We start from the raw sequence: 21060 nt of genomic DNA, 5'->3' as shown, positions 1-21060 counted from the left end.
TTTAGAAACAGGCTTTCTTTCATTATGTTGATAAAGGTATACCAAACTAGGGTGGGTGCTAAATCTAATACCTTCTGTTGTTGTTGTTAGATGCTGTAGAGTGGGTTCCAAGTCATTAGTGACCTATGTACAACAAAACGAAACACTGCCCGGTTCTGCACCATGCCTATAATCTTTGTTATGCTTAAGCCCATTGTTGCAGCCACGGTGTCAATCCATCTCGTTGAGGGTCTTTCTCTTTTTCGTTGACCCTGTACTTTACCAAGCATGATGTCCTTCTCCAGGGACTGATCTCTCCTAACAACATGTCCAAAGTATGTAAGCCGCGGTCTCGCCATCCTTGGTTCCAAAGAGCATTCTGGTTGTACTTCTTCCAAGACAGATTTGTCCATTCTTGTGGCAGTCCATGGTATATTCAATATTCTTCTCTGACACCACAATTCAAAGGAGTCAATTCTTCGATCTTCCTTATTCATTGTCCAGCTTTCACATGCATATGATGCGATTGAAAATACCATGGCTTAGGTAAGGTGCACCGTAGTCTTCAAGGTGACTTCTTTGCTTTTCAACACTTTAAAGAGGTCCTTTGCAGCACATTTGCCCAATGCAATGAGTCTTGATTTCTTGACTGCTGCTTCCATGGGTGTTGATTGTGGAGCCAAGTAAAATAATATCCTACACAACTTCAATCTTTTCTCCATTTATCATGATGTTGCTTATTGGTCCAGTTGTGGGGATTTTTGTTTTCTTTATGTTGAGGTGTAATCCATACAGAAGGCTATGATCTTTGATACTCATTAGTAAGTGCTTCAAGTCCTTTTTCACTTTCAGCAAGTAACCTTGTGCCATCTGCATAATGCAAGTTGTTAATGAGTCTTCCTCCGATCCTGATGCCCTGTTCTTCTTCAGAGTCCAACTTCTTGTGTTATTTGCTCAGCATACAGATTGAATAGGTATGGTGAAAGGATACAACCTCGATGCACACCTTTCCTGACTTTAAACCACGCAGTATCCCCTCGCTCTGTCCAAACAACTGCCTCTTGATCTATGTACAGGTTCCTCATGAGCGCAACTCTGGAATTCTCATTCTTTGCAATGTTACCCATAACTTGTTATGATCCACACAGTCGAGTGCCTTTGCATAGTCAATAAAACACATGTAAATATTTTTCTGGTATTCTCTGCTTTTAGCCAAGATCCATCTGACATCAGCAATGATATCCCTGGTTCTGTGTGCTGTTCTGAATCCGGCTGGAGTTTCTGGCAATTCTCTGTTGATATACTTCTGCAGTGGCTTTTGAATGGTCTTCAGGAAAATTTTACTTGCGTGTGATATTAATGATGTTGTTCAATAATTTCTGCATTTGGTTGGATCACCTTTCTTGGGAATAGGAATAAATATGGATCTCTTCCAGTCCATTGGCCAGGTAGCTGTCTTCCAAATTTCTTGGCATACACAAGTGAGCACTTCCAGTGCTGTATCCGTTTGTTGAAATATCTCAGCTGGTATTCTGTCAATTCTTGGAGTCTTGTTTTTCGCCAATGCCTTCAGTGCAGCTTGGATTTCTTCCTTCAGTATCATCGGTTCCTGATCATATGCTACTTCTTGAAATGGGTGAACATCGACGAATGCTTTTGGTATACTGACTGTGTATTCCTTCCATCTTCTTTTGATGCTTCCTGCATCATAGAATCCTTTGCTATTGCAACTCAAGGCTTGAATTTTTTCTTCAGTTCTTTCAGCTTGAGAAATGCTGAGTGTGTTCTTCCCTTTTGATTTTCTATCTCCAGTTCTTTGCACATGTCATTATAATACTTTACTTTGTCTTCTCGAGCCGCCCTTTGAAATCTTCTGTTCAGTTCTTTTACTTCATCATTTCTTCCTTTTGCTTTAGCTGCTTAACATTTGACAGCAAGTTTCAATGTCTCTTCTGACATCCATTTTGGTCTTTTATATCTTTTCTGTCTTTTTAATGACCTCTTGCTTTCTTCATGTATGATGTCCTTCCACAACTCGTTGGGTCTTCGGTCACTAGTGTTCAACTCATCACATCTATTCTTGAGATGGTCTCTAAATTCAGGTGGGATATGCTCAACATCATACTTTGGCTCTCATGGACTTGTTCTAATTTTCTCTAGTTTCAACTTCAACTTGCATATGAGCAATTGATGGTCTGTTCCACAGTCAGCCCCGACCTTGTTCTGACTGATGATATTGAGCTTTTCCATTGTCTTTTTCCACAGATGTAGTGGATTTGATTCCTGTGTATTCCATCTGCCGAGGTCCATGTGTATAGTTGCCATTTACGTTGGTGAAAAAAGGTATTTGCAATGAAGAAGTCATTTGTCTTGCAAAATTCTATCCTGCGATCATCGGCATCATTTCTATCACCAAGGCCATATTTTCCAACTACTGATCCTTCTTCTTTGTTTCCAACTTACGCATTCCAATCTTTAGTAATTATCAATGCATCCTGATTGCATGTTCGGTCAATTTCAGACTGCATAAGTGATATGTCTGTATCTCTATTTCTTTTTTTTCCATGCCAATAATTTATTGAATGGAGGTCTGTACACAGGCAAACCTTACAGAGGAAACTACAACAATCAGGAGCTCTCCCGATTCCCCTGGCACTCCAGGGTGGGAAGAGGAGGGAGGAGATCTTAGAAGCAGAAGACAGGAGGGAAGACACAGCTTGGGGGGGGGCAGGTTGGGTGGTGCGAATCAATGTTTTCTTTAAGAAAAAAATTATAGCGATCTATTTACACCTGGGGGCCAGGGAAGGGCAGAGGAGGCAGGGGCTGGTCTGGTTCTATTTACAAGGGACACAGAAGAGGAGCTGGGTTGGAGGAGGTGGAGACCTGGGGGCAGGGAAGGGGACCAGGGGGTAGGAGGTACTCATGCCCCCAACCCCATCCTTCCTTCCTTCTCTTCCCTCCCCACAACCACTTAAAATTCTATTAAAAAGTCCACCTCAGGGGTAAAGCTGGTGAGGGTGGGACTGGAGGTGAGGACAAGGACTCATTTATCTCTGCCCCATTGTCTGGGGGCCCAGCCAGGGCAAGAGTATGGTGGGCTGTGGCCTTCCCACCCCAGCCTTGGGGATCCCAGATGAAAGGGTAGTTGGTGGGGCCCTGAGGAAGAGGTAGTGAGGGTAGCTATGGCATTGGGCAGCTGCTGGTCTGAGCCCAGCTGAGGCTTACCCAAAGCTTATGAGGACGGGGTGAGGGTGGCAGAGCCTGCTGGGGATCTCAAGTGAGGAGGGATGAGAATGGCATTGAGAGGTGGCTGGATGGAGAGTCCACAGCAATGAAAGGATCACCGCCCAGCAAGGACGTGTGAACCGCACAGACACGGTGTTGAGCTGAAGAAGCAGACCCAGAAGCACATGTACTACAGACTCCCGTTTATATGAAGTTAAAGTAGGTGGAGCTGACACACGATGTTCTTCACGTCTGTCTGGCTGGCTGAATACTGTTATTACTGCTGTGGCAGTATTTCTCCTTCATTGCTGGACATAAGTACAAATAAAACCAGAATGCTCCTGAGAAGCAAGGATGGTGAGACTTTGTCTTGCTCACCTCAGGCATGTCATCAGGAAAGACCAATTGCTAGAACAGGACTTCGTGTTTGGTAGAGTAACCCTCGTGAAGGTGAGGAAAACCCTCCAGGAAATGGACTGACACAATAGCTGTAATAACGGACTCGAACACACCAGTGATTGTGAAGATGGCTGTGTTTTGTTCTGTTGTACTTGGGGTTGTCAAAAGTCAGAGCTGACTTCAAGCAACTAACAATGACAACCACACATGATGTTAGGAATCAGAATACGTCTGGGAATGCTGGTGGGCACCCAGGGTCCCTGGTCCCACTCTGCTTCTGGGCCTGGTAGTGGCTGCAGGGGTGTGAGATGATTCATGGAGCTGTTCCCTGATGCCTTGTACCATTTCTGTGTGTGCATTCTGAGACAGAACCCCACAGTGCTGTATTCTTTACCTGGCTTCCTCCCCTACAGCGTTGTATTACAGAATCACTTCCTTTGCTGGGTTCCACCCACTCAGCTTTGCCTTTGAATCTTGCTTTTGCTTGGAAGCTATATGTAAACCCCATTGTGCCTGCGAGGTATGATTAAGAATGTTGCTGATGTAACTTGTATGAACTCCTCACTCGTTGACCCCTTTAAAAGCAACCTGCCTGCCCGCCCCTGGCGAGCAGTCTTGGCAGCAACAGCTCTGACTGCTCCATTTCCTTGTACGATGAAATAAAGGTGCCTTTCTTGTTCTCCCACCTCGGTCTCTCGTTTATTGGCCAATACGAGTCATGCTGAGTAAGAATCTAGGGTTTCCACCAAGAAACACATTGCACTAAAATAAAACACTTATTTAAAAAACTCAGCAGTTGATGTCCTCTCACCTTCAGTGAAGCTGTCCATGGTGGCCAGTTGGCCTCGGAAGCCTGCCGGGACTCTGAGCTTGGTGGGCTTGGGAGGAGACTCTCCCCTTCTGGGTTCAGACTGCACCTCTGAGCTGGAAGAGAACATGCTCAGTCAGTCTCAACCCAGGAATCACTCTTAGAAGTCAGCACGTCTCTGAGCCTTGGAATGGCTTTTCCCTCCTTTTATGGTACCCCAGCTGTTACCAGCCTCCCAGCCCCTGACAGTCCTGCCGTGGTCCCGGGGTGTCCAACTGAGCTGCCCCCGGCCTCACCCACCTACCAGCTACTAGCTCCCTCTGCATGTCGTTCATCCCTGCAGGTCCAACAACACCAGGACATGGTGGCCCTCACAGCCGGCCAGCAAGTGAACAGCTCATTGGTCTGGTACCTTCCTCCCTTAAGAGGTGAGGACACTCAGCAAAGAGCAAGAATGTGCCCGAGGCCCAGAGAACACTAGGGGAGAGGCGAGACCAGTCCCTCCAACCGTGAAAACAGGGGCTGGCTGAGGTACAAGGGACAGAGGTGGAGGTGCAGTGAGGCAGGCCCTTCTCATCTGTGACGTCTGCCATGTGCCAGGGCCCTGCTAGGTGCTGCACATGTCTCACATCTGACAAACCCAAGGAAAGACAGACGAAGCTCAGAGAAGGTGGTTAACTACACACAGCACCAAGAGCAGAACTCAAGCTGAAAGAGCTGAAGAAAAAACTCAAGCCTCAAGTTGAAGGATTCTATGGGGAAAATATTAAATGACACAGGAAGCATCAAAAGAAGATAGAAGGAATACACAGAGTCACCATACCAAAAAGAATCAGTCAATGTCCAATCATTTCAAGAGGTAGCATATGATCAGGAACCAACGGTACTGAAAGAAGAAGTCCAAGCTGCTCTGAAGGCACTGGCAAAAAAGGCTCCAGGAATTGACGGAATATCAATTGAGATGTTTCAACAGATGCAGTGCTGGAGGTGCTCACTCGTCTATGCCAAGAAATTTTGAGGACAGCTACCTGGCTAATCGACTGGAAGAGATCTGTATTTATGCCTATTCCTAAGAAAAGTGATCTAACCGAATGCATAAATTATCAAAAAATACCATTAATATAACACAATAGTAAAATTTTGCTGAAGATCATTCAAAAATGGTTGCAGCAGTACATTGACAGGGAACTGCCAGAAATTCAAGATGGATTCAGAAGAGAATGTGGAACCAACGATATCATTGCTGATGTCAGACGGATCCTGGCTAAAAGGAGAGAATGCCAGAAGGATGTTTACCTGTGTTTTATTGACTATGCACAGGCATTCAGCTCTGTGAATCATAACAAATTATGGATAACATTGAGAAGAATGGGAATTCCAGAACACTTAATTGTGCTCATGAGGAACCTGTACTTAGACCAAGAGGCAGTCATTCAAACAGAACAAGGGGATACTGTGTGGTTAAAAGTCAGGAAAGGTATGTGTCAGGGTCATATCTTTTCACCATGCTTACTCAATCTGTATGCTGAGCAAATAATCCAAGAAGCTGGATGCCATGGATTGAATTGTGTCCCCCCAAAATATGTGTCAACTTGGTTAGGTCATGATTCCAAGTATTGTGTGGTTTTCCTCCATTTTGTGAGTATAATTTTATGTTAAAGAGGATTATGGTGGGATTGTAACACCCTTACTAAGGTCATATCCCTGATCCAGTGTAAAGGGGGTTTCCCTGGCATGTGGCCTGCACCCTCTTTTATATTGCAAGAGATAAAAGGAAAGGGAAGGAAGCAGAGAGTGAGGGACCTCATACCACCAAGAAAGCAGCACCGGGAGCAGAACATGCCCTTTGAACCTGGAGTTCCTACGCGAAGAAGCTCCTAGTCCAGGGCAAGATTGATGACGAGGACCTTCCTTCAGAGCTGACAAAGAGAGAAGGCCTTCCTCTGGAGCTGAAGCCCTTAATTTGGACTTCTAGCCTACTAGACTGTGAGAAAAAATTTTTGTATTTGTTAAAGCCATCAACTTGTGGTATTTTCACTATAGCAGCACTAGATGACTAAGACACTGGACTATATGAAGAATGTGGCATCAGGATTGGAGGGGAGATTCATTAGCAGCCTGCGATATGCAGATGACACAACCTTGCTTTTTGAAAGTGAAGAGGACTTGAAGCACGTATGGATGAAGATCAAAGACCACAGCCTTAAGTATGGATTATACCTCAACCTAAAGAAAACAAAAATTCTTACAACTGGACCAGTAAGTAACATTGTGCTAAGTAGAGAAAAGACTGAAGTTGTCAAGGATTTCATTTTGCTTGGATCCGCAATCAACACCCAAGGAAGCAGCAGTCAAGAAATCAAATGACTTATTGTGTTGGGCAAATCTGCTGCAAGAGATCTCTTTAAAGTGTTAAAATGCAAAGATGTCACTTGAAGGACTAAGGTGGCCTGACCCAAGTCATAGTGTTTTTATTTGTGTCATATACATGTGAAAGCTGGACAATGAATAAGGAAGACTGAAGAAGAATTGATGCCTTTGATTGTGGTGTTGGCAAAGGATATTGAACGTACCATTGACTGCCAGAAGAACAAACAAATCTGTCTTGGAAGAAGTACAGCCAGAATGCTCATTAGAAGTGGGGATGGCAAGACTTCATCTCACATATTTTGAACATGTTATCAGGAGGTACCAGTCCCTGGAGAAGGATATCACGCTTGGTAAAATAAAGGGTCAGCGAAAAACAGGAAGACCCTCAACAAGACGGATTGACACCATGGCTGCAACAATGGGCTCAAAGGTAGCAACAATTGTGAAGGTGGTACAAGGCCAGGCAGTGCTTTGTTCTATTGTCCATAGGGTTGCTATGAGTCGGAATCAACTCGATGGCAACTAACAACAATATGGGTTAATTAGGGAGTCTCAGGTGGTGCAAATGGTTGACACACTCAGCTGCTGATCGAAAAGTTGAAGATTTGAGTCCACCTAGAGGCACCGCAAAGAAAGGGCTGGTGATCTACTTCTGAAAAATCAACCACTGAAAACCCTATGGGGCACCATTCTCCTTTGACACACATGGGGTTGCCAGCCATGAGCCAGAGTGGACTCAATGACGCATGGTTTTAACAGATGGGTTAATTAACAATACTGAGGCTTTCCTCCAATTTTTCACTGTTATGAAAAAGCTTTTTCATACATAAAATTATTTCCTGAGTTTCCAGGAGTGAATCTCCAGGGCTGAGGAACTGGGACATTTGTGCAGTGATGGCATTTCCCAACAGGGTTTTCTTGGTTTTGGACAAGCAGGTGGCACGTGGGAAGAGAACAGAGGAAGGGACTCTAACTCCTCCAATGTCTGGACCTGGCCATGTGCATGGCCTCCGCCCCTGGTCAGCTACTTCTGAGCACACAGACCCTCCCACTGGATGGCCACTGACCTCTGACGACGTCTGCCTTCTCAGACCTGACACCTGGGGGGTGGCTGATCTGCAAGAGAAGACACTACAGTTATCCCTCCAGGCGTGGAGGACGGGGATGAGCCGGAGCAGGGTCAAGCCTCCCAGCAGAAGTGTGTCCTGGGTCAAGCAGGAAGACGCAGCGGGACCCTCCTCCTTCCTCGGCCTGTCCAGGGAAGGAGACCAGGATTGCGTTTCCTTCCAGGGAATCCAGGTGCCAAGGAAACAATTCCACATCCTGACTTGAATTAAATCTTCGGAGGGAGGCTGAGATGAACATGTTCTGGTGACTGCGGTTAAAGGGAGCAATGAGGAGCCTCCAAGAGATATTGCCTTTCTAGACCGGCCCCACCCTGCCCATCCCCATTCACCTCCCACCACCTCCTGCCTCCCGCCTCCCCCCCCGCCCCGCCACAAAGGCAGACTTCGGACTGTCCCTGATGCTCTGGCAGGTATCCATCTCTGGGCCTGAGTCAGCCACTGGGACCTCACGTAGGGCCTGACCCTGAGCCACCACACCACTGTGCTGTTGTCCACGTGGTCTGCAGCACTCTCACAGTCACAGAGGGGCTGCAAGAGGTTGTGGCCCCCCAGAACCCCCAACCAGTGGGCTTAAGCACCTCGTGGATCTTCAAGTCAGGTTAGAGCTGACCTGAGGCTAGCAGCATTTCTGGTGGGGCAGGGAGCCCTGTGCACAGCATTGTGAGGTGTCTTCTTCACCATCTCCACTTCTAACACCCTCCGACTGGAAGCCTGCTGTCTGTCTGTCTCTCTCTCTGGTTGTCTTAGTCATCTAGTGCTGCTATAACAGAAATACCACAAGTGCATGACTTTAACATTCACTCTCTCACAGACTAGGAGGCTAGAAGTCCAAATTCAGGGCACCAGCTCCAGGGGAAGGTTTTCTCTCTCCATCGGCTTTGGAAGAAGGTCCTTGTCATCAATCTTCCCTGGTTGAGGAGCTTCTCTGCACATGAATCTTGGGTCCAATGGACGCGTTCTGCTCCCAGCACTGCCTTCTTGGTGGTATGAGGTTCTCATGTCTCTCTGCTCGATTCTCTTTCATATCTCAAAAGAGATTGGCTTAAGACACTACCTAATCTTGTAGATTGAGTCATCTTGCCTTATTAACATAACTGCCGCTAATCCCACTTCATTAACATCATAGAGGGAGGATTTACAACACATAAGAAAATCACATCAGATAACAAAATGGTGGACAGTCACACAATACTGGGAATCATGGCCTAGCCAAATTGATACACATGTTTCTTGGGGACACAATCCAATCCATGACACTGGTGAACATCTGTGTCCCCCTCCACTATGAAGGCTTCCCTGACTACCTGCAGAGGTCAGCTGCTTGCCTATGGTGGCAGCTGACCCATCCGCACTGATTCATGGACTCATCCATCCACTGACCCATCCACACTGACCCATCCCCTGACCCATCCACACTGACCCATCCACTGACCATCCACTGACCATCTACACTGACCCACCCACTGACCATCTACACTGACCCATCCACTGACCCATCCACTGACCCATCCACTGACCCATCCACTGACCCATCCACACTGACCCATCCACTGACCCATCCACACTGACCCATCCACTGACCCATCCACTGACCCATCCACTGACCATCTACACTGACCCATCCACTGACCCATCCACTGACCCATCCACTGACCCATCCACACTGACCCATCCACTGACCCATCCACTGACCCATCCACTCACCCATGCACTGACCCATCCACTGACCCATCCACACTGACCCATCCACTGACCCATCCACTGACCCATCCACTCACCCATCCACTCACCCATCCACTCACCCATGCACTGACCCATCCACTGACCCATCCACTGACCCATCCACTGACCATCTACACTGACCCATCCACTGACCCATCCACTGACCCATCCACTGACCCATCCACTCACCCATCCACTCACCCATCCACTGACCCATCCACTGACCCATCCACTCACCCATGCACTGACCCATCCACTGACCCATCCACACTGACCCATCCCCTGATCCACTGACCCAGGGGCCTGAATTCTGACTCAACTGTCCTCCCGTGCTCAGGCATAGCAAAGTGCCACACCTGAACACCATTTGTCTTCTAGCACCATGAACTTCAGACCCGCCTTTGGGCACACTGTCTCCCAACCTGAGTTGTCACAACCCTTCCTGTCCTCAGGCCTGGTTCGGGCTCCCTCCTCACAAGCAGTCCCCACAGGCTCCTCTACTCCGAGCACAGACCCTCCTGAAGCTAAGGCTTCAGAACAAGGCTCTTCATGGTGCCTGGGGTCAGCCCCAGTAAGACCCTCCACCTGCGCAGGCCTCAACTTGGCTCTGGTGGTCCTGCATTCATTGGCGTGAGGTAGGGGTGCCCAGGTCCCTCATTCATCCAATCAGCAGGCTCTGGCTGCACACCTTGGCAGGACCCCAGCAGGGCAGCTTGGGCTTCCATGGCCTTGGCCAAGTGAGTGGAGCACCCTGAGCCCCACGTTCGCCATCTGCCCAGAAGTGCACCTGCTCCCCACAGGTGACTTCTGCTAAAGGCTTGCCCCACACACCCTCCCTGGCTTTTCCCACTCAAACTGCTGGGGAAATTGTCTGAATGTCGTAAAATGAGGGCGCTAGAGAGAGCATAATTGTCTGGGTCCTCGGAGGCCAGGCCTGGTGTAGCTGATTTAATGAACTTGGGGACTTCTGGCTCTCGAGAAGCGTTCTTTAATCCACCCGGGGCTCTCTGCTCGGTTTTCTGAGGGTCCATGTACAGGTCTGGTTGACACACGGAAGAAAGCACAAGGGGTGGGGGTGGGGGGTGCCGAGGCAGCCCGAGAGCAGCGGCTTGCAGCCTTCCTGCTGGGCATCCTCCCAGGGGTGGTGACACTCGCTGCTCAAACAACCGACACCCTGATGACCAGCGAGGAAACCCTGGTTTTGTTAGAAGGCCTGGACCCTGTGAGGGGTCTGCAGAGAGGAATGCTAGGTTAGGCATTTGACAGCAGGTCCTACCTGAGACCCATAGACCCCACAGGGAAGAGCGACGCCCCAGCCTAAGAGAAAAGTGGCTTGGAGATGAAGGGTGGGGTCGTGGGTGGGGTGATTCTTCAGGGTCAAGTATCTTTGTCTGAGGAGCCCTGGTAGTGTAGTTGTTAAAAAGCTCAGGCTGCTAACCAAAAGGTCAGCAGTTAGACTCTACCAGCTGCTCATTGGAAACTCTGTGGGGCAGTTCTACACTATCCTCTAGGGTCACTATGAGTTGCAACAAATCCGATGGCAATGGGTTCTTTGGTTTGATCTTTGTCTGCAGGGGAATCTCCGTGCCACATCCCAGGAATGGCCCTCTCCTCTTCCTCCTCCTCTCCTTGGCCTGGGCTCTGCCCTCATGGCCTGCCTACAGGAGGAGAGGACACAGCCCAGTACACTCCTGGTCCACAGCCAAGTCCGGGCAAACGCTGGGGGTGGGGGAGGGCTGGGGGAGCAAAAGAAACCCTGAGAAGGTGCCCTAATCTGCCACCTGATTCCCCAGACAGGTTTTAGGACTCCGGGGGGGGGGGGGCCAGGACTGCGCCCCCTCCCCCATCTCAACTCCAGGGAGGTGAGAAGCCCCTGTGTCTGGAAGAAGGTGGGGAGGGGGACTGAACACACATTCTCACCTGGCCAGGACACCCTTGTGGAATCCCTGCCACCCCCAGGGGCACCTGAGCAAACCAGCCAATGGGGACCAGAGACCCCAGGCGTCTGCACAGACGCTGGCTCAGCTTCGGCCTCTGTCCTGCTCATCTTTCTGGTCACCGTCAGGTCACTCAGACACACACCGAGCACAGGGCATGGGGTTCTGGGGTTCTGTTTCCGTGACCCACCCACCTGGCTGGAAGGAAGCATGGAAAAAAAGCATCACTGGGCTCCATGACAGGGGGTGGCTCTTGCTCCCTGGCTGCCAGGTGTCTCTTCCTGAAAGGGTGTGAGCACTGACCCCCACACAGACCTAGCTCCTCGATGGGGGACCCGGGCCACTCCGTCACCTTCTGAGCCCAGCTTCCTCCTAGATAAAGTGGGCATGTGAGCGGAAATGGGTTCACCCATGCAAAGTGCCAATGCCAGGAAGGGCCTTGTGGGTCTTGGAGTCCTTGCTCCAGGTGAACCAACGAATGAACAAATGAATGGGAGCATGTGCAGTGCCCCCCTGAGCTGCGCCCCAGCCAGCCCCAGACACCCAGGTCAGTGTGAGTACCTAAATCACCATGGCACCAGTGGCCATGCCCTGCCAAGAACATTCCTGGGGGGTCTGTGCCAGCCTCTGTGCCCCAGGATCCTCACACCCACTAGCACCCCCGCCCCCCGCAGCCATCAGGCAGCCCCTCCTGAGCTCAAGCCAGTGCCCACAGGCTGCCACAAGGGATTCCATCTGTGTCCCTGGAACATCACACCCTGGACTCAGTCAGTCCTGGCCTTGCAGCCAGCAAGGGGCTCAGCTCCTCCATGTGCCACTTAAGTCTGGGTCTTGCTCACTGAGGAAGCAGAAGAGAGGTGTCTATGCCTGACCCAGTGGAACCCTCAGCCCGCTCCAGCCTGAACGCCCTGCTGAGCCTTCTGTCCTATCTTGACTGTGGTCCCAGACCAGCACCCGGCAGCTCCCCACTCACAGGAGAGCCACACGTCCGCTCAGGACTTACCCCAGCCACCCGGGCCTCCTAGCTTCCTGAACAGCCACAGTGTGTTTTCACCTCACAGTGAGTGATGGGGGACCAGCCAGGAGGGCCTGGGTGTGCTAGAGCGGGCACTGACGCCACTCTCCCAGCAGCATCACCGGGCAGGGCCAGCACACCTATTTCACAGGGTGGCAGTTGCCATAGCTGTGGGCAGACCACACAGCCAGCAAATCCCTGCTCAGCCACTGCAGCAAATCACTGAACACAGAGAAGGCAGAGTCAGAAAATTACCACAGCTTCTGCCCTTTCGAGTCTCAGTTTTCCCATCTGAAAAGTGGGATGGTAGCAGAGCCTTCTTAACACATTTAGTGGCCTAGAGCACTTAGAACTGGGCCCACGCACAGGAAGTGCTGCAGTAAGCACCCTCTCATGAGGCCACAGGGCCAGACAGCTGCAGTGCGAGGACCTGAGCCCAGCCCCCCAGGCTCCCCTCCCCTGGGATCTCTGGCCCAAGGGCTCCCCAGGCTCCCCTCCCCTGGGATCTCTGGCCCAAGGGCTCCCCAGGCTCCCCTCCCCTGGGATCTCCGGCCCAAGGGCCCCCCAGGCTCCCCTCCCCAGGGATCTCTGGCCCAAGGGCTCCCCAGGCTCCACTTCCCAGGGATCTCTGGCCCAAGGGCTCCCCAGGCTCCACTCCCCTGGGATCTCTGGCCCAAGGGCTCCCCAGGCTCCACTCCCCTGGGATCTCTGGCCCAAGGGCTCCCCAGGCTCCACTCCCCTGGGATCTCTGGCCCAAGGGCTCCCCAGGCTCCCCTCCCCTGGGATCTCTGGCCCAAGGGCTCCCTAGGCTCCCCTCCCCTGTGATCTCTGGCCAAGGGCTCCCCCAGGCTCCACTCCCCAGGGATCTCTAGCCCAAGGGCTCCCCATGCCCCTGCCCACTGCCCGACCTGTGCAAGTTATGTCATTCCATCTTCACAACAACTCTGCCAGGTAAATTTTCCTACTCCCATTTTACAGGTAAGAAAACAGAGGCACAAAGAAATTAGGGTTCTGGTCCAAAGACATGCATCTGGCAAGCTGGCTTCCTTCACAGCACCCTCCATTTGCGGCGGCTGCACTGCCCTGCCTCTCCCTTGTGCTCTCTCCAGGCTGGGCACACCTGGGGCCCAGTGTGTACTTGTGGGGACACGGGGCAGAGCCTGGCGTTTGTGGTACCTGGGGGGAACAGGATACTGTCTCCCCAGTCATGGAAATGAGGTTGCCCTCTGAGGGCAGGATTATAAGACAATGTGCAATGGGTCAGGACAGGATCAAAGTCGCCTTAGAAAGAGGCAGTGGATGAGAATCAAGTCGAGACTAGAACCTCAGGCTGCAATGTTTGATTCAAGGGTGCGCAGGGCAGAGGGCTTGGCCCTCCTGGGAGCTTAGAACAGGTGCGGTCTTTCAAAGGATCTGGGAGAGACCCCCAGCCCAAGGGGCAGGTCTGTACAGAAGGGAAATGATGCACCTGGCTGATGCCTTTGAACTCTCTCTGTTCTCGTTCCAGTCCAAGTGATGTGAGAATAGATGCTTATTGATGAACAAATGAGTGGAGGAACTTTAACTTTCCAGATAACTTGCTAATTGGGGTAGAATATGCTGAAATTTTTTCATCTATCCACCCATCTAATACTACAGCCTGCGCAATAGTTGTATTTCTTAAAGGAAATTAATAAATTAATGTTCAGTTCTATACATCAGTCTCTGTGAGTTTGGTCATTGTGAGTCAGCCTGTCCAATCCCAGTAAACATTTCAGTTCCAGTTTCAGAGTCTGCGCAGCTGAGGAGGAGCCCTTGGAAGGTGAGGCTCATGGGGCAGTGAAGCCTCTCAGCAGGCAGCCAGCTGGCCCTCTGGCCGACATCCACTGCATCCCTCACTTTCTCTAAAACTTTGTTTACAGTCCTGCCTCGTTCACAGTTACTCAGGCCCCACTGAGTCCCAGGGACTGTGCCAGGCACTTCTTCAACAAGATCTTAACCTCTTTCCTCTTCCCTGCTCTAGCTCTGAAGAGATGCGAGCCCTTTGGACAAAGAGAGGAGCACTGGACTGGGAGTCTGGGGTCTGGGCTCAAATTCTGGTTCTGAGCAAGCCACTATGTGGTGATTTGGACTGAGGGACATCTACTTCTCAGAAGGCTATGGAAAAGGAAGGCATGAGAGGGCCTGGTTGTCAGAGGCGTGGGTCCAGGCCCATGGCAGCACAGCCTGGAGGGAGTGAGGGAGCCAGCATGGTCGACAGCCTGGCCGTGTTTACACAGGAGCTGCTCTCAGCCCCGCACCATAGGCCCCAGCTGGTCCACTGGGCGTTGCTGGCGGGGCCCCAGGAGCGCAGAGCCTGTGCACATGAGCAGATGCCTGCCGCGTGTGCTGGGCAGACCGGCAGAGACCAGGGATCTGCCCCTGGACCTGGGCCCCTGCCTGGCAGCCGTGCGGCCTGAGCCAGCCCCTCCACCCTCTGAGCCTCAGTTTCCTCTCTTGTGGGCCATGTGAGTTCTCATTCAGGTAGTTCATCATTTCACTGACCCAACAAACATTCCCCGAGTGCGCTCCATGCCAGGCACCGGGACATAGAGCTGGTTACGAAGCAGCAGGAGCAGGGGAGACTGCCTCGTTGGAGCAGTCCTGCAGGGTTCTGTGTGGAGAAGCACGGAGGAGGGTGTGGCTGGCTTTGTGCCTCCAGCGAGGCCACCCCTGAACTGGGCCTTGAAGGCAGGAGAGGAGCCCTTGGGCACACAGCTTTCTGCCAGAGAGGAGCACGTGCAAAGGCCCCGTGGCAGCAGGAAGGAGCAGTTTGGTGGCACAGATGCCGTGACACTCTTGTGTGTGTGTGCATATCTGTGTGGGGTGTGGTGTGTATGTGTTTGTGTGGTATGTGTGGTGTGGTATGTGGTGTGTGTGTGATGTGTGTGTGGTGTGTGGGGGGTATGTGTGTCTGTATGTGTTTCTGTAGTATATGTGGTGTGTGGTGTGTGTGGTATGCATTGTGTGTGGTGTGTGTGTGCATGTATGTGTGTGTGCGCGCATGTGTTTGGTGTGTGTGTGATGTGCGTGTGGTATGTGTGTCTGTATGTGTTTGTGTAGCATATGTGGTGTGTGGTGTGTGTGTGGTATGCCTTGTGTGTGGTGTGTGTATGTGCGTGTGTGTATGTGTGCGCACGCATGTGTATATGTACTTGTGGTGTATGTGTTTGGTGTGTGTGGTGTAGGTGTGTGGTGTGTGTGGGGTGTGTGGTATGTGGTGTGTTTGTGGTGTGTATGTCTGTATGTGTTTGTGTAGTATGAGTGTGGTGTGGTGTGTGTATGTGAGTGTCTGTGTACATGTGTGGTGTGGTGTATGTGTTTGCTGTGTGTGGTATGTGTGTGTGGTGTATGTGTTTGGTGTGTGTGGTGTGTGTGGTGTATGTGTTTGGTGTGTGTGGTTGTGTGGTGTATGTGTTTGGTGTGTGTGGTGTGTGTGGTGTATGTGTGTGTGGTGTACGTGTTTGCTCTGTGTGGTGTGTGTGGTGTATATGTTTGGTGTGTGTGGTGTGTGTGGTGTGTGTGGTGTATGTGTGTGTGTGTGTTTGCTCTGTGTGGTGTGTGTGTGTGGTGTGTGTGTTTGCGCTGTGTGTGTGTGTGTACCACATCATGCCATGAGCACCTGGAGGGTAAGGACAGGTTCGCTTCTCTTCTCCCACCTAGAGCATGGACGCCCACACAGAGGACGAGTCCAGAGTGTGCTCAGGACTGGACCAGCGGACAGGGGGTGGGGGGAAGGGGGGATGAGGTGGGCGGGTGAGCTCTAGCCCCCGTGGGAAGTGGGGACGTGGGGGACCTACCTCTCGGACGCCTGTGGTCAGGAAGGTGGCTGCGTACTCGGCCAGTGCCACGTCGTCCACCATGCTCCGCGTCCTCTCAGCGAGCAGCGGGCTGGCTGCCCCACGTTGGTGCAGCTCCTGCAGCAGGTGGGTGATCAGGTTGTTCCGCTCCAGGCACTTCTGGACCAGGGATGCCACCTTGGCCTGAGGACGTGGGGAAGAAGCAGCTGGTGGGGTGTGGGCCCCCGTGGGGGTGGGTGCTCAGGGCTCCCACAGGGGTGGGGCAGGGTCGCTGGAGCCCCTGTCTCCATCCCCCACACCACCTTAGCTCTGTCACAACTCTCTCCCTGCTCCCCCTACTCCTGGTGTCCCCCACCTCCCTGGGGGGGTCCCAGGCTCAGAGCGGCAGGTGGTCAAGAATGTGGTTTTGGCTCCACCACGGGCCAGCTCTGTGACCAGCAACCCTCTGCACTGCGACTTGTGGTCTGTGAAATGGGTCTTGAAGGGCCGCTGTGAGGATGGAAGGAGACGGGCAGGTGCCACTCTCCGCAGGCACCGAGAGTAGCTCAGAGGGACAGCAGCAGACTCTCGGCTGCGGGGTCACGGAGGTCTGGGGGGAGAGGGTGGACAGTGGCATGCCAACATCTCTGATACCACAGCTGGGACACTGAGGCCCAGAGGGGGTGTGCTCTCCTGGGCCTTGTTCACATGGTGCCCAGTGATGCGACTATGTGTATAACAGGAAAACACCAAACTCTTTTCCTTCTTACAAAAGAGCCGTTTCATGCTGACCACACACTTCTACCTTCAGAGGTGTCACAGCCAAACTCGCCTCGTGCTGCCTTTTCTGGAATTCTGTGAGCTGAAACAAAACCATCGTTTTCAGTAACACTGAGCGCTGAGAGAGGGAGACCACGTCCATGTTTCCTGGGAGCCTGGCTCAGAGCGCCGGCTGTCTGCTCTTTGCCACCAGGAGAGCACGGTGCTGGGACGGAGCCCTGGGGACGGAGCCCTGGATGGCCTTCCCACCACCGCCTCCCCGGATCTGGGGAGAAGGGCACTCAGACACTGAGGGTGGGTTTGATGACCGCCACCCAGGGTGGAGAAGGACTTCCCGGCCCCCTCGTGGACCCTGGGGCCATCCAGGCTCAGCCACTCACTGTGCCTGCAACCTTGCTGTTCATTTGCTCTTGGCCCAATTTTCACATCTGCGAAATGGGGTGATAACACCACAACCAAACCAGTTGCCATCAAGTCAACCCTGATTCACAGCAACCCCATGCGTGTCAGAAGAGAACTGGGTTCTGTAAGGTTTTCAACGGCCGATTTTTTGGAGGTAGATAGCTGGGCCTTTCTTCCAAGGTGCCTCTGTGTGGACTCGAACCTCCAATCTTTCAGTTAACAGCCAAGTGCATTGACTTTTTGCACCACCCATGGACTCCTGGGGTAGCATCAGTGCCCACCAACTGGGAGCGGAGGTTGTAGCTGAGGATGCAGGGAACCAATTCACATGAATGCTTAGAGCAAGGCTATGCATACAGCTGGTGCACAATGAACGTGAGCCGTTGTCGTTGTTTGTGGCAGGTTAAAGTTGCCACAGACCCTTCGACAGTCTTCCACCGAGAGGCGGGGCCTCTGTCCCTCCCTTCAAAGCCAGCCCAGCAGGCCTGTGATCATGTGATCAGTGGAATATGGTAGATCTGGCCTGAAAGGGCACGGAGACCTCTACCTCTGCCACCTCCAGGTAAGAAGTCCGCACCTGTCAAGACCATGAGGGCAGGCTCTGAGACAGAGTGGAGGGGGAGAGGGTGCCGTGAGCCAGCCCTGCCAGTGCCCGGTCTGACGGCCGCTGCCTCGGCCCTCCTGCCGGCCTCCAGCTGGCCCCGAGCAGCACCCGCTGGTGCCTCAAGGAGTATCGCCAGCTGGCCCTCCCTACAAAATCATCAGTAAAACAAAGTGGGTACAGTGTGAGTTCTTGCTCCCCCTGCAGTCAGCAAAAAGTAACGTAAGTGAAAGTCCTTTTCTCCTCCTAACCTCTACTGGTCCCTGGGTGGTGCGAATGGGGAAGTGCTTGGCTGCTCACTAAAAGATTGGGGGTTCGGGTCCACCCACAGGTGTCTCAGAAGAAAGGCCTGGCAATCTCCTTCTGAAAAGCCAGCCACTGAACACCCTGTGGAGCTCAGTTCCGCTCTCTCACACTCGGGGCCGCCATGAGTCAGAGCCAACTTGATGGCAACTGGTTAATCTCTTCTGACTTCTAAACTCTTTCAACCCTATAATCAGGACATGTGTGTGTGTGCGTGTGTGTGCACATATGAAACTACACCACACGCAATGTTAGGCGTCTTGTTTTTGTCAAGTAATTTAAAACCTTGGTGACGTTTCCACATCGACACATAGAAACCGACCTCATTCTCTTAAAATGTTGCCCACTTTTCCTCCTGAAGCTGCACCATAATGCATTTAGCTAATTCTTTTGCTATGGAAATTTCTATTATTTCTGTTCCTTTGCTTTACAAACCAGGCTGCAATGGGCATTTCTACACATCTATTTTGGAAAGGCATTACGAATACCTTTAAAACCTTTTCGTGCCCAGCAGGACACATAGCAACCGTAAGCTTTTCAGCTTCTGGGGTTTACTGGGAAACTGTTGTACCACTTGTAGCAGCAGGGCAGAGGCCTTTATGACTGCTTGAAACTAAAGAAATGGGTGTGTGCTGCAAATTACTGTTTTTACAGGGTATTGTATGAGGTGTCCAAATTTCTGGTAGGAAAAATAGAAATTTTGAAAATTTTTTATTTGTCACACATATGTGCCAATGGACCACCATGGGGACTCTGGGGTATAATTAGTGTCTCTTCATACGTACCACTAGAAACTTAGGGTATACCTATGGGAGGAGGCAAGAAAAAAATCCACACTGTCTACCAAAAATTGAGACACACTCAACGATTCAGCGTCTTTCCATTAATGAAAACACATGGTACCAACAAAAAATCCAAAGCAGAAAATAAGTGGGCCACCGAATGGTTAAAGGTAATTCCAGCTCCAAGCAGACTGCCTTGTACTTGACAGGCTTAGATTAAACCTTCTCTCTGCTCCAGTGTAGGAGATGGTACACACATGCTGCTGCGAAATAAGTCCCGGAGCATTGGCAGTTAAAAACTGAGGGACAGAAAAGCGAAAAACAGCCCACAGGATGGGGGAAAATATTTGCAAATCAGATACCTGATAAGGGATTTGTATCTAGAATGCATAAAGAACTCTTACAACTCGATAATAAAAATACCCAAATAACCCAATTAAAAAAATGAGTAAAAGATCTGAGTAGACATGTTTTCAAAGAAGAAACACAAACGGCCAATGAGCACATGAAAAGATGTTCAACAACATTAGTAACCAGGGAAATGTAAAACAAAACCACAGTGAGATACCACTTCATACCCACTGGGGTATGAGCACTCAAATGAGCTCCTGAGGAACCTGTACACAGGCCAAGAAGCAGTTGTTCGAATAGAACGAGGGGATACTGCATGGTTTAAAATCAGGAAAGGTGTGCATCAGGGTTGCATTCTTTCACCATACTTATTCAAATTGTGTGCTGAGCAAATAATACGAGAAGCTGGACTATATGAAGAAGAACATGGTATCAGACTTATTAACAACCTACGATATGCTGATGACACAACCTTGCTTGCAGGAAGTGAAGAGGACCTGAAGCACTTACTGATGAAAATCAAAGACTACAGTCTTCAGTATGGATTACACATCAACATAAAGAAATAAAAAATCCTCACAACTGGACCAATAAGCAACATCCTGATAAAGGGAGAAAAGACTGAAGTTGTCAAGGATTTCATTTTACTTGGATCCACAATCAACAGCCATGGAAGCAGCAGTCAAGAAATCAAATGATGTATTGCATTGGGAAAATCTATTGCAAAAAAAAAAAAAAAAAAAAAGGTCTCTTTAAAGTGTTAAAGAGTGAAGATGTCACTTTGAAGACTAAGGTCTGCCTCCAAGCCATAGGTATTTTCAATTGCCTTATATGAATATGAAAGCTGGACAATGAATAAGGAAGATGGAAGAAATGATGCCTTTGAATTATGGTATTGGTGAAGAATGTCAAAAATACCATGGGCTGCCAGAAGAACAATCAAACCTGTCTTGAAGAAGTACAGCCAGAACACTCCTTAGAAACGAGGATGACGAGAGTTTTCTCACCTACTTTGGACATATTATCAGGAGGGACAAGTCCCTGGAGAAGAACATCATGCTTGGTAAAGTAGAGGGTCAGTGAGAAAAAGGAAGACCCTTAATGAGATGGATTGACACAATGGTTGCAACAATGGGCTCAAACATAACAATTGTGAGGATGGTGCAGTACTGGACAGTGTTTCATTCTGTTGTACATAGGGTCACTATGAGTCAGAACCAACTAGATGACACTTAACACCAACAACATAGGAAAGTTGCCTACAACCACCTGGGGGGGGGCTTCCCCATTTCCCCAAATCCTGAGATAATTTAAAAAAATCAACCCAAGAGACAGGCTTCTTATAATAACAGTACAGCTTGAACATGACCAGCTGAACAAAACACTTCAAAGAAAATTCTTTTTGGAGATATCAGATAGCTGCCAGACAGTTAGAACATGAGGGATGAACAGCATACAGAAA

At 50.5% G+C, this 21060-nt stretch overlaps 1 protein-coding gene across 1 annotated transcript in view; it reads right to left on the bottom strand.

Annotated features, from left to right (window-relative positions):
- C5H4orf50 (chromosome 5 C4orf50 homolog) overlaps nt 1–21060 on the bottom strand; it is an 83650-nt gene that overhangs the window by 5650 nt on the left and 56940 nt on the right. Inside the window, exons 11-14 of the mRNA XM_064286334.1 lie at nt 17185–17241; nt 16401–16583; nt 15106–15284; nt 4415–4527 (exon numbers count right to left, since the gene is read on the bottom strand). Of these exons, the coding sequence (XP_064142404.1) occupies nt 4415–4527; nt 15106–15284; nt 16401–16583; nt 17185–17241 (532 nt within the window). The remainder of the gene's footprint in view (nt 1–4414; nt 4528–15105; nt 15285–16400; nt 16584–17184; nt 17242–21060) is intronic.

This window comes from Loxodonta africana, chromosome 5 (assembly GCF_030014295.1).
Source record: "Loxodonta africana isolate mLoxAfr1 chromosome 5, mLoxAfr1.hap2, whole genome shotgun sequence".
NCBI lineage: Eukaryota > Metazoa > Chordata > Mammalia > Proboscidea > Elephantidae > Loxodonta > Loxodonta africana.
This window is presented reverse-complemented; position numbering and strand designations above follow the sequence as displayed.